Below are 13,770 nucleotides of genomic sequence, written 5' to 3'. Positions count from 1 at the left end.
GGAGCTCTGAGATGATTAATTATTTTAAAAAGCTATAGATATTCAAAGTAAAAGGGTATTTTATCCTATTCATCCAGTGCTCTAAGTTAGAAATCTTCAATCCTTGCACATTTGTAAAACTGCTTATTTTAATAACAACTACCTGGGCCCCTTCACATTTAATGTGGCATCCTTCTCTTCTTACCTTTCTCAAAGTATTGTCTACCTTGTTGACCTAGCTCACAAACAATTTTAACAAAATTTTAAATAAACAGAACTCTCTGAAATGCAGATAAGTCAAACCAGGCCAATCTCCCAATTAAAGTATCTTGAAGGGAATGTGCAGTCATTTGGGGACCTGTACAATGTGCTACATTGTCAATTCACTTCTTCATTTTAAACAACCCCACTTCATACCAGCTTACTGTAGATCTCTTGAAAACTCCACAAGTAGCATACCTGAAATATCAGGCATTTTTCTTTAAAACATCTGGGATTCTCTTCAAGTGCTGGTAACTGAGGTTTATGTGCCGGTGTGTCTATGTGGGTAAGAGATATTTACAGATATTAAATTTGCTTAAAAAAAAACATAATTTTTGTGCCTCTTGCTATAATCTTTGCAGGCTTATGGTGAAGACATTCTCTTTGAGCTTCTGTTCAGTACATTTGTATGATGCTACATATTCTATTATAGGGTTAAGTCTGCTCAACAACCACCACCAAAAAACAGCTTCTCAGAAACATCAGATAATTATTCAGTGTCTTTTGTTGCAGTTTTGTTGCTTTGTTTGCACATCATCTAAGCTACCAGAAATCTGTTTGTTTCTAGAATTTACTTGGGACACACAATTTGGGAAGAGTTTACTATGAACCCATTAAAGACCGGCATGGAAACATCCTCATAGTCACCATCAGAGAGGTGGAGATGCTCTATTCATTTTTTAATGGCAAATGGATGCAGATCTCAAAGCTGCAAAGCCAGAGGAAGTCTCTCTCAACACCTGAGGAGCCAACAGCCTTAGACATTTTACTGATAACCATCCAGGTATGTAGTCTTTTCAATTTTCCTAATAAAAATTCCAAACACACTTATAGAGGTTCTAGTGAAATGTATCAAGAGCCATTTACATATGCAGTAATGGAATGAAGAGGTCCGGAGGCATGTCATTGTTTGTATTCCACACGTAGGAAAGATTCAAAAGCATCAATCAGCTCGTCACTTCTACAAGTCCCTTCCAAGGCCCTAAAAACTTCACATTCATAATTTTGTATTCCTTTCCTTAAGAAAAGCACAAAAAATTGTATCAGCTTAAGGCCCCACCAAACTTGGATTTGCCCCTAGACACACAGCTAGAAAATGGCAGAGCTGAAAGTTGAACTCGGATCTTCTGATTGGAAGCAGGCTTCTTTCTGATATATTATATCACATTTGGAGGCAGGAGTTAGGATTTTAATGAGTGAGGTATGGGAGGTGAAATAAAAGATGAGTCACCTGAGAACTAAATAGCCACCAAAATTCAAAAACCAGGCAGCTGAGATCCAGTCTCTTAACCTGGATGGCAGAGCTAGGATACAAACCTATACCTCGTGCTCCTGAGTCTAGCGCTCTCTCCACTCCACCACACAGCTTCACATGTTCTTATGTAAACATGGGCTTCAAGCTGTTTCTTTTTCCTTCTTTTAAATCCAGTGACGGGGATGAGTTCTATAGAGCTCTCCAGTTAGGTGGCAAAGCTAGGAGAAACAACTACCTTGAGGCCTACACAACCAATGGCATATATCGACAAGACAGCCAATCTGGAGTAATGGGGAAGAAAGGGCTCAATCTCAGACAAACAAGCCAAACCCAAGCCTTGGCCCGGTAACCCCTCAGATCACCCTAAACAGCTAAGTAACCAGCCTGCTGACGTACTTTCATTCTCCACTGAGGGGTGGCTAGTACAATAACCTCACCTTTCTATTACTTGCTCTGGCCCAGACCAGGATAAAGTCCAGTGTAGCAAAGGTAAGCTAATTGGTCAAAGCCAATACCTCTGGATTTGATTTCATGGAATTTGGGTTCATATGAAATTTATAGAGGGTGAGGGTGTGTGTGTGTGCGCGCGCGCGTGTGTGTAGGTGGGAGCAGGGAACACAAACACATTCGTGGTTCCCCTCCTCACCTTTTATAAGTAAGTGCTAAAAGAAACATTTTAAAAATCATAATAAATTGAGCTTTTACAGGGTGACTAATACACTAATCCCCTATAGGGATAAATTGGAGTCTGGGCTACCTTTGCTCCTAGAAACATAGCACAGGCCCCAGCATGATATAATACCTGGTTTCTCCTAGACTTATTACATTAAAAATGTGTTACAGGTGCAGAAAAATTCCAATCTGGCAAAAAGTTGTTAGAGAAGGAGACCAAAAATAGAGGCAAGATCAGGTTTCCACACAGATCCAAGTGGAACATTTACCCCCGCTGACTGGCACATTCCTGCTTGATGTCATTCCCACCCACCCCCTACTCTCCTTTTTTCTCCTTCTACTTTTTCTCTCTCCCCTCCTTCCCATACAGGCCTTACACTGGAGAGGAAATGGGGGAATAAAACTATTAGTGCGGTATTCAGTTACTCCTAGACTTAACATTTAATTATGTCAGGAGGCAGCCCCACCAATTCAACATAGAGATAGGTCTTGGTGGTTGACCAAAGCAGGCTGGGTAATTCCCACAATTCCAGGCCACAAACCACTCTTTTTTCTCAGGGTCATAAGAGTGATGACCTCCAGGCCTTCTGATTGGAAGCCTGAGCTTCTTTCTGCTACATCATACCACATTGAGGCACCACTTTGGACTCAGGCCGACTGGGTATGATTCCTGACTCCACCTTTTCTGGTTATGTGACTAGAACAAGTTACTTAATTTCTTACCTCCTGTATTTCCTTCTCTGCAAAACAACCTACTTCACTGGGTTCTAATGAAGAGTAAATGAGTTAAATACATAAAGCATTAGAAGAGGAGCACAAAGTGAGTGGTCTATAAATGTTAGTTATTTTTATTATTTCTCTACTCAGAAAAATCCAACCAATGCTAGGCTCTCCCTCAGGGCACACCCAGTCCATCTCCTTCTCATCTGTACTCTCCCAGGAGACCCTAGGTACTGGCTCAGTCATTTCACTACTTCTACCTTTTCGTAAGAACTAAGGAAAAACTGTATAAAGACTAAATGATCCACAATGGAGTTTTCAAAACAGATAAGGGCTTTAACAAAATCTGGGCCCATAACTAATGCACTAATCCTTTAGGGCCCCAGGGAACCTCCAGGGTCTAACCCGCTCAAATTCCTGACCCTCTCAAGTCCCAGACCTTCATAACAGGCCTCTCTCATATATCTGGAAGGGAGAGAGAAATCCTTCCCACACTTGCCTGGGAAGGAAAAGAGAGTTATTACAGACAAGTTAGAATCCCCCTGAGCAAACTAACTGGCAATGAGGGTACAGTTGACCCTTGAACAAACAACATGGGGGTTAAGGGTGCTGACACCACCCCCCCAGTAGTAAATCCAAATATAACTTTTGAAGCCCCAAAATTATAATGTGAAAAAGAAATTCATATTTATTTAGAGGTATAACAATTCATGCATTGATAATAAAGAAGCAGCAGTATGACTGCTTTATGGTAGCCTAGTGTAACTGATACAATTGCTTCACAGTAGCCTAGCCTATATATGCTTATGAATGGTCATAAAATTTTTACGGCATACAGTATTATAGTCACATTCATAGTACAGTATTGGAAACATTGTTACTTTTTTTAAAAAAACACTTACCTGTGATGACAGGCTGATAGGCAGTTTCTCCAATTACAAGAGACAGGCATACTGTATGGTAATGTAATTCTCTGAAAAAAAAGTTATAAAACAGTAAGAAAACTAAAACATTATTAATTTTACATTAAATACTACTCACCTTTTGCCTATGTAAGGATAGGTTATCCACCTCAATACAAGTCTAGCACAATGTTCCACACATATATTTTTGTATATTTATTGAAATCCAGGTATAAGTGGACTCACACAGTACAAACCCATGTTGTTCAAGGGTCAACTGTGTTTCCAACAGAAAGGCCCCTCTCAGGTGCTGAGTTTCTCTGACCATAACCTTCAGGGGTCACTTCAATAACTGGAAACCTCCAGGTAAAGTTTTCTCTGAAGATTAATCTCTCACATTTGTACTACACGTTCAAGTTTATAACACTTTGTCACATCTATATCATTTGATCCTCATGAAAACCCCGTGAGGTTGAGTGGGAAATTTCTGTTCAATTCATAAATGAAGCTATGGATTTCAGGGAAGTAACTCACCAAGGTCCTATCAGCCAAAAAAGCAGCCTGTGGGACTAAGACACAAGTCTTCTGACTCCTAGCCTGGTGCCCTTCCCATTCTGCCATGCTGCTTTACACACCTTTCCCGTCCTTTTCTCTAGATCCTTTTTAAAAGTGTGATCCTACAGAAGCTGTGGTGAAGCTTGCCCTCTATCTCCCTCCCATCCCTGCTTTCCTTCCCTTGATCTCCTTAGGCATTTCTTGTCACCTACAAGGACCCAGCGTCTTCTTCTTACACCTGAGGTGCCCAGGACCTACTATCTCTTCTGCCCTTTTCTGCTTTTTTCCTGCACATTCCTGCTCTCTCTACCTCCAAGGAACCCCTAACGTGGGGATCAAAAACTACTGGAATCAGGAAGATTAATGGAAATGAGTCAACTGGGCTGGATATAAGAAACAATTGGGGTCACACAAAACTTGTTCACCAATGTTCATGGCAGAAGTATTCACAGTAGCCAAAGAGTGGAAACAACCTACATGTCCAATAACTGATGAATGGATAAACAAAAGTGATGTATTCATATAATGGAATATTATTCAGCCATAAATGAAGTACTGATCCATGCTAATATGGATGAAAACATTATGCTAAGTGAAAAAAGCCAGACACAAAATGCTACACAATTAAATATCCAGTACAAGCAAAGCCATAGAGACAGAAAGTAGATGAGTGGTTCCAGGGGCAGGAAGAGGAGGGACTGGGGAATGACAGCTAATGAATGGGAGTTTTCTTTTTGGAATGTTGAAAATAATCTGAAATTAGATAGCGGTGATAGTTGCACAGCCTTGTGACTATAGTAAAAACCACTGAATTTCACACTTTAAAAGAGTGAATTTTATGGTATATGAGTTATATGTCAATATAAAAAAAAGTGGAAGTAACAAAGACTATAGTAATCTGAAGAGCCCCTGTCTCATCTAAAGAACAGCCCTATTCAGCCTCAACTAATTGCAGTGGAAGAAAGTGGTCCCAATGTTGAAATATTTTTCCATTTTTAAAGAGAAGTTGAAAGTCCAGAGTTTGGGATAAAATCTCTTTATTTTTAAAAGTTAGAAAATGATTCAGAAAATTTACATTCTTGGCAGCCTATATCATCTTGGGCCACAGGCCACCATTTTATGACCTCTGTTAACCCTGGACAATTCAGCTTCCATACCCTATCCAACAAAACAAAAGCCCTGTAGTTATTGCAAAAGCAACTACACATTGTTCCTCTAACAAGCTCTTAGGATATCTGATCAATGAAGAGAAGAAGGGTATACCCTTCCTGGTCACTGCTCCAACACAACATATTCTCTCCCGAAGGTTCAGCCCCAGACCCCCAGTACCTCTGGACCTCTCACTTCATAGTTAATAAACATTTTTTCATCACCAGCTAGGTGCCAGGAACTCTTCTAGGTGCTATAGGAAAACCAAATGAATAACTCAAGGTCCTTCCTTTCAAGTTCAGTCAAGGGAGGGAGACAGACTTGTACACAAATCAAGGTAATACAAGGCAGAATTAAACCAGAACCTGCTAGCAGCACAAACAGTGTACTATGAAAACACAGACAAAGCAAGTATTAATTCTACCTGGAAATATCAGGGAAGCCGTTGTAGAAGAGGTGACATTTGGCTGAGCCATGAAGGGTAAGTTAAGTTTACCAGGTGGAGAAAAAAAGAGAGAGAGAAAGACAGGGGGGAGGGAGAAGAAAGGAAAGGGGGAGGGAAGAAGAAAGGAAGAGAGGAAAGAAGGGAGGAAGGAAGGAATTAATTAAATAGAGAATTAAATTAAATAGAGGGCATGGTACAAAAAATTAAGGTAAAAGCTGGAAAAGGAGATCCCACCCTCCCTTGAGCCCACAATGGACCTTACACAACATTTATTATACTGGGTTAAGAACAACTTGCTCACATGTCTCTCTCACAAACTGAAATACGAGTTCCATGAAAAGAAGGATCATGTCCTATTCATCTTGATGTCACTAACATCCCAGCGTAATGCCTGATACATAGTAAGTGCTTGATAAAAGTTGGTAGAATGAGTGAATTCATGAACCAACAAAGAATCAAAGAAGAGAGATTAGGCTATGTATGAGGAAGGAAAAAGCAATCCATTTTGGCTGGAGATAAGGGACACAAGAGGACTGCCATGGAAGTAGAGACTGGAAATGCAGGTTAGAGGTCAAATCAGGCAATATATAAACCCACAGGCATTTGATTTGGCTTAGGGGGCCTTTCTAACGTACCTCAGATTATGTGAATAGGACAGCTTCTTTCTCTTCCCATGCATTTCTCAGGCTCCAAAAACATTCTGACTAATGAAGGCTAAATGACTATGTAAAGGCAGGAAAACACATAGTAGATGCTCAGTAATAGTCTTTAAAAAAATTGAATGGAAGAGTGAATGACTCCATCCCAGAATGGTGTTGTTTTTTACATAACCACAGTATGTTCCTAACTCACATTCTATTTGTGGTCAGTTCTGACCCCCACATGTTTTTTCTTTACTCATACCCATTCTATATTTGTACTCTTGGGTTTGGGTCTTTACAAGCACATTTTCTTATTACGTTTCAACCCTAATTATGATAGGCTTATTTTTCCAATGCATAAGGTCATTCAGAGCTTTATTACTATTTTCCAGAAAATCAAAACCACACCAAATTTGGGACCCACAAATTTGATACACACATTCTTCATTCCTTTGTCTGGAACATCAATAAACATGATGAACCGACTGGCTCTCAGGACCAGTCTCTACTGGGCCATCGCTCAGTATGTCCTACTATTCCCATACTATCCCCATCATCCACAAATCTTCAACCCTGATATTCAGCTTATTATTAAAGTCATGCGGTCAAGATTCTATTGATACTTTTCCCAGATTATCTAGTGAAACAGATTACACTGGAGACAACCCCCTGGTCTATGGACCTTGCTCTTTTGCTATAGGAAATTAAAGTTGTCTGTATGATCTGCCCATCACAAAACCATGCTGACTCCTATTTAGTGTCTCAGGGTTTCCTAGGTGACTGCAAATTGATTGACTGATGGTTTGTTCTCATTTTTCCCAAAGATCTATAAGTTGGTGGTCTTTAATTACTAGTGTCATTCTGTGTTTCTCCCCTTCCTGTTTCAAAGATAGGCATATTTGCCCTTTTCCAGTCTTTAGGGACTTTTCCAGTTCTCCATCACTTCTCAAAAATAATGATCTGTGGGTTTGTGGCCACATCTGCTTGTACAGCAAGCACCCCTAGGGTGCATATCGTCAAATTCTGCTGATTAAATACTTGCATTTTTCCTTCTCTCATTAACTGTTTCTCTCTCTTTGATTACCTGTTCATTTCTCAAAATTTCACCTTGACTGAACTTCCTCTAGTCAACTAATTATCTGCAATCTGTTCTGAAGAGACAAGATGAAAACATTCAGCCTTATCAATCTCCTTATATTAATAAGAATTCCCTCCTTCTTAATCATGAAGTCAAATTTTTCTAGTCTATTTCTTTGCCAAATATCTTAGAAGTTATTTAGTCTTTGCTTTCCTATACATGCTAGTTATGTCTTCCTTTCAATTGTGACCATTCTTATTTTGTCCCTCTTCTGCTATTCTCATACATTCTGTTTTAGGGACAAGGCCTGATTTCCACATGTTGCAAACCTATTATATATAGAAACAGTACTGGGCACTAAGGAGACAAAGCAATTGGAAAAAAAAAAGGCCCTGCCATTAATTTCATAGTCTAGTTCAAGAAAAGAACATAAAAGAAGAAAAATATAAGTTAAGTACTCCTTCCTCTGTATGCCTACATTGCCTCTATTATAAACTGGTTTCGGTATATTGTGATCATTCCTTTACTCATCTGTCTTTCTTGACCTCGTCAAAAGCAGGGATCATATAAGGTTCCCCTGAAACCCCAATGTCTCCTATAGTACCTGGAACTCAATATGTTTGATAAGGACAGGACAAAGGAGACAATACACAATAGCATATGTTAGATGTCACAGATGGTTAATTCTACAGAGGAGGGGTCATTTCTTCAGAGTATACTGTCAAGGAAGACCTCATACCTTTCTGTTCCATACTGAATTCTATGTAAGTTTAAACTTGTTTTTTTCTCTTCTCTTTTGCCTTCCCTATATTTAGTGGTAGAGTTGATTCCCTCTTTTTTACCCCCTTTGAAAACTAGGCTAAACTCTGGCCTATAGAAATCCTTCCCCTATAATCAGTTTCCTGAGTCATCACTCCTACTCTGTTTCACCCCTACACTGCCCAAATGTATAAAACGTCTTACCTACTGATATACAGGAGAGGGAGTGTCTGTATTACCAAGTATTTATTACCTGAGTTCCTGCAGTCATAGAGAGAAGCAAAAGTCACAACCTTAAAAGTTCACTAGAAAACTGACCACGTAGAAAACAAAACTCCACTCAAACACCCCTCTGTGCTTAACTAGGCTGGCACCTCCTCTCGCACCAACTTTATTCAGTCTCCGCTGCCTATGGAATATTGTGATGTGACGATACAATGCAAATTCAATGCAAATCTATTACAAGGTAAATTTTTTAATCTTGTAAAAGATACAGAAGTTTGTGAAGCTGATGAGGATGACATGGAGACTAATCAAATCACATGCAAATTTACTGACAATTGAGAATCCAGCAATGGTAGGCCAGTTAACAACTGAAGACCACACAATGAACAAGGATTTTATAAGCGAATGACCTGAATATCAAATTTGTTTAATGCAAGGGAAAAAAAAATATATGGAGCCTTCAAATACTCTTGCAAAAATTATCCTCTTCACGATCACATTGTGAAAGTCAAACATGAGGAACAGCATTTCAGCTATCATACAATTTAGTCTAAAATGTTAACCCAAGAATCAATACTTGATTCTCTCTTCATTCTCAGAATTAGTGATTATAACTCGAATGTTAATAAGATAAATAAATCTATTGCTATTGCTTGTTTGATTTTTCAAGATAACAATCAAATCCTTTTTTTTCTACTTACTATAAAATTTTGATCCTTTTCCTGACACCAATTATCCTGAAATAATGAGTCTTCCTATACTGCTTTGTCAGTTTTTACACTTGCAATTTGTTTTCCCCTAGCTAAACAATAAACCCTTCAAGGACAGAAATTATGAATTCTATTTTTCTTTAGTATCTATCTGCCTCCACCACCAGCCAGACCATTCCCAATCACAACCCACACACCTATTCGTGGAACAGAAATCTGAGGAAAATAAGCATGCAGAATATATTAAAGGCTGAGTACCTGACTTGGAGGCTAATCCTCCTGAAGGTAAGACTGGCTGTACCACCAACACATTCTCAACGTTCATGGTGGTATCCAAGGTTTCTCACTAATTACTTAGCTACAGCTCCTTTAATTCGTGACATGGTGTGCCTAAGAAATGAAAAGAGATTGCCTTTTAATGTGTTTTTTGTTTTGTTTTTCATCCTACAGGATATTCTCTCCTATCACAAAAGGAGTCATCAGCGTCTCTCTCCTGGATTATATCTGGGTTACCTAAAGCTATGTAGCTCTGTGGATCAAATCAAAGTTCTTGTTACCCAAAAGTTGCCTAACATTCTCTGCCATGTGAAGATCCGTGAGAACAATAACGTTTCCAAGTAAGTTGTGAGGAGTTTAGATTTTCCTCATGATGAAACAATGGCTAAGTGATGGGTTTGATGTGCCAGAAGGAAACTGAAATGTTACTTCTGAGTGAAGTTTCTACGATGAGATGTCCTCAGGGGCCAGCACATTGGGGCAAAGGCATAGCTCGGTTTTAACGTTAGGATAAGGAGGGCTTGTAGTATTGATAGGTGGAAGGAGTGGGCCCATTTAAAGGGGACACTATCCTTTCACTTTCCTCTATGCAACCACTGACATTCAGGTTAATGAATAGATGCCCTTTTCTTTCAGCACTGCTATTTCCAATATCTTTTCTCCACAACCTAAAGAGTCACATTTTAAAAAATCACTTGTGTAAATGGGTTCTAGTAGAGTAACTGGTCTCCCCTTAACCTTAAAGGACCCTCCCTACCCTCACTCCCCCCACCCCAACCCCCTGGCCTAAGGACTTTGTGTGTTTCCTACACTCTTTATGGTTCTCTAGGGAAGAAAAGAAGTAACAAGGCCTGACCTTCTGGAAATTGCTCTATGATTTGGCATTATGGTGAATTACCGTTAACTTTGGAAAACGTTGCCCAGTCTTGGTAATCTGACTCAGCTTTACCACTAGCCCTCTAGTACACCTCTGAAGGTCTACTAAAATGAACTGAACTGTGTTCAACACAAAAAGAAAAGGAAAAGAAAGAACAGACAAGAAAAGGAAAAGAACTTGAAAAAGAGTCTGTCAAGCTTCCATGTACAATTTAGATCCTCAGGCTCTAGGCTGCACCTACAGATTTGCTTAACCAAAGGAGACTCTAATTTGGTCATTTAAAATTTGGTCACCAAAGTGAGAAGAACTTTTTAACGAGAGTATCTCACGATGTTTATTAAATACTACTTGATGACAATGAAGGAGATGACGATGACGACGGTCTCTTCAGAGAACTCACTAGCTGCCATATTCTCTTCCACTTACCAACTACACCTAGACTTAAGTCTGCCATCTGGTGGCCACTTCTACAATCAGCATTAGTTATCTCAGTCCTTCCCAAGAGGCTCATTTGTGGGTTGATTTTGCAATGGTTACTTTCATCCATTTTCTAGATTTGTGCCTTAAAGGTTTAGACTCTATCTTTTAGTGGTTGTACCAACTAATTTCCATTTGCCAAGGATCCAAGTTTCATTTTTACAAAAGACTCCAGTAGCCTTCCCTCTGCCAGTTCCATCCCCCTCATCCTTAAAGACTAAACTGATTAGTGGTAGATGTTTCATGGTATTCCTCCTGGTAATTTATTTTCTAATTTGACTACAGATAATATTTTAGCAATGTGGTCCTTTAGATTTTGTGCATACTCGTGCTAGTCAGAACCCCTCATTTAATTCAGTATCAGTGACGGAAGAAAAGATATAGTTCCCAAGCAGGTTCTCAAAGATTTCAATTATTTGTGAGGCCAACAGTATGCCCAGATTGAAGCAGGATTTAATTTTCTTTTTTTTTTTTTTTCCTCTTATTGAGACAAAGGGTAGATTTTTCCATAGTCTTTTCCAGTGTGGGAATTGAAATGAAACTGATATCATGAAAACAGAAACTTTTCTAAGAGGGTAGCTGGTTAAAAGAGAGTGTATTCTGATGAAAAGCTCATGTCACAATCAATTTCATTTTCTGGCTCATAGCTCGGAGCCCCAGTGAGGATAACCCATCAGGGAGAGCCCTCAGAGGATTTTCACAGAGGGTGGGAACATATGTTAGCACCTCCTCTCTTTCCAACCCAAAACAGGAGGGCTTTCCTTTCCTCTCTAGCCTGCTCCTGAGAGCACACTGCTGCTCCATGCAGAGTTAGAAAATGTGCCAACTCAATGTGTTTAGAGATTTGTGCTAAAATACCTGTGGAAACAATGTTGCCCAGGAGGCTTTTACCTTGATCTTTTCAAGATCCTTTTGAAGAGCAGCTTTTGGGGGACAAACCAGATGTGCTTTCCTCCCACCACCATTCTTTTCCCTTCCCTTCTGCAGGACATTTGGAAAAGTTCACTAGGAAGGATTGTAGAGCATGCAGAATAAAGACACAGATGACTGGTTTGAAAGGAGGATGGAAGCAGTGATGTGTGTCCCCTGGTTCCTTTTATTGGAATTGTCTGCTGTTCCTGTTTGTGATTCTCAAGCTTTTGGAAGGGGAAGGAAACCAAAATAGTACCCACGATCACAACAGGCCAGGGTTGAAACGTGCCATGTGGTTTCTTGCCTGAGTTGGACCAGAGTCCTGTGGTTACCCAACTGCTGAATTAACCAGCAGATGCCCCTGTGGTAAAATGTAGGGTCTCAGAACTTACAGGGGATCTTCAGGAAAAGGAAAATGAAGACAGGAAATTATTACAAAATATTTCAAAGCTCCAATCTCAAAAACTGATTCATTACAAATCAGACCTGCTGTTCTGAGGTGTATGTGGTTTGATAGGTGAAATAAGCTTAAATTAGAAAGAGTTCATTTTAAACTCCATTTGGGTGGCAAAAAAGTTCAAATTTCAAGAATTGCATCAAGTTTTAACCACCAAAAATTGGTTATTCAGGTTCTGGACATATGCAGTAAAAATGTTCTGAGCTGTGTTCTGAACTTTTGTAATATTTCTAATTTTAACTTGACTCAACATACAGAGAGGAGTGGGAACTGGTCCAAAAGCTTTCTGGCTCTGAATCTATGGAAAGTGTGGATCATACTTCTGACTGCCCTGTGCAATTGTTCTTCTACGAGCTCCAGATGGCAGTGAAAGCTCTCCTTAAGCAGATCAATATACCTCTACACCAGGTACCAGTCTTTACCATTTTTATCTTCTTTTTATGGCTCATGGAAACTGCATTATGGGGTAAAACTCAAGAGGTAAAAAAATATATGTATACATATTTTGTTCATTTATTTACACACCACTTTGCACATACATGCACATTTTCAATTTGATGCCTATAAGTGGACACAGGCTGCACTTCTGTACCTTTTCTCTAGCTCCTCCATACTGATGTCTTCCAAAGTTCCCAGAGCCCACTTCACTGTGGTTTGGTCAAACAAGGAAAAATAATTGCCTAACCCACCTTGAAAGACATCAAGTCTCAGCTTCAGGATAGCATGAAGCAAGGGGAATAAATAAATAAACAAATAAGTAAATAAATAAGTGTATGGTTAGAATTGCAAATAATTTACTTACGAACAGAAGACTATTGGTAGTCTAAGTCTAGAGCAGTGGCCAAGGTTATGCCATGCTATCTTTCCACAAACAGAAAATTTGCTGTCAAAATCACTTGTCTTGTCTAAATCAAGATGTGCAAATCTTACCTCCACTAATAAGCAACTTCAAAAAAAAAAACAAAAACAAAAACCCTGTAGGCACAGAAGAGAAGAGTAAATGTTTATCAGGTTCTGTCTAGTAAGCTAACATCATGTAGCATTAAGTTGGATTTTTTTTTTTTTGGACCTACATTCACCATCTCTCCCCACTCAACACACACACACACTACTATTCCTATACACACAGAAAATACACCAAGTTTAGCCTGCAAACAGGAAGACTGTTAACAGGAGTGACCGGCTCTCTTTAAATAACAGAAAGACAACTATGAATTGGCCTCTGACCCATGGAGGCAAGAGTCTATCTGAGAGTGTTCTTCCATTGGGGCACTGCTCTGATTACAAGTCAATATTGCAAGCCTAGTCCAAAACAGCCAACACTGATGAAGAATAAATTGCACAAGATGCTATAAAGACACTAGAGGAGTAACTGGATTATTCTGGGGGTGGCCATGTACTCAGGAGGAGGAAAAAAAAT

At 39.4% G+C, this 13,770-nt stretch overlaps 1 protein-coding gene across 1 annotated transcript in view; it reads left to right on the top strand.

Moving 5' to 3' along the window:
- ANKFN1 (ankyrin repeat and fibronectin type III domain containing 1) overlaps nt 1-13,770 on the top strand; it is a 263,593-nt gene that overhangs the window by 216,469 nt on the left and 33,354 nt on the right. Inside the window, exons 13-15 of the mRNA XM_030881631.2 lie at nt 809-1,024; nt 9,802-9,968; nt 12,608-12,758. Coding sequence (XP_030737491.2) covers nt 809-1,024; nt 9,802-9,968; nt 12,608-12,758 — 534 coding nt within the window. The remainder of the gene's footprint in view (nt 1-808; nt 1,025-9,801; nt 9,969-12,607; nt 12,759-13,770) is intronic.

The sequence above is a fragment of the Globicephala melas genome, chromosome 20 (genome assembly GCF_963455315.2).
Source record: "Globicephala melas chromosome 20, mGloMel1.2, whole genome shotgun sequence".
Lineage (NCBI taxonomy): Eukaryota > Metazoa > Chordata > Mammalia > Artiodactyla > Delphinidae > Globicephala > Globicephala melas.
The sequence above is the reverse complement of the archived record's forward strand: the minus strand, read 5'-3'. Positions and strand labels throughout refer to the sequence as shown.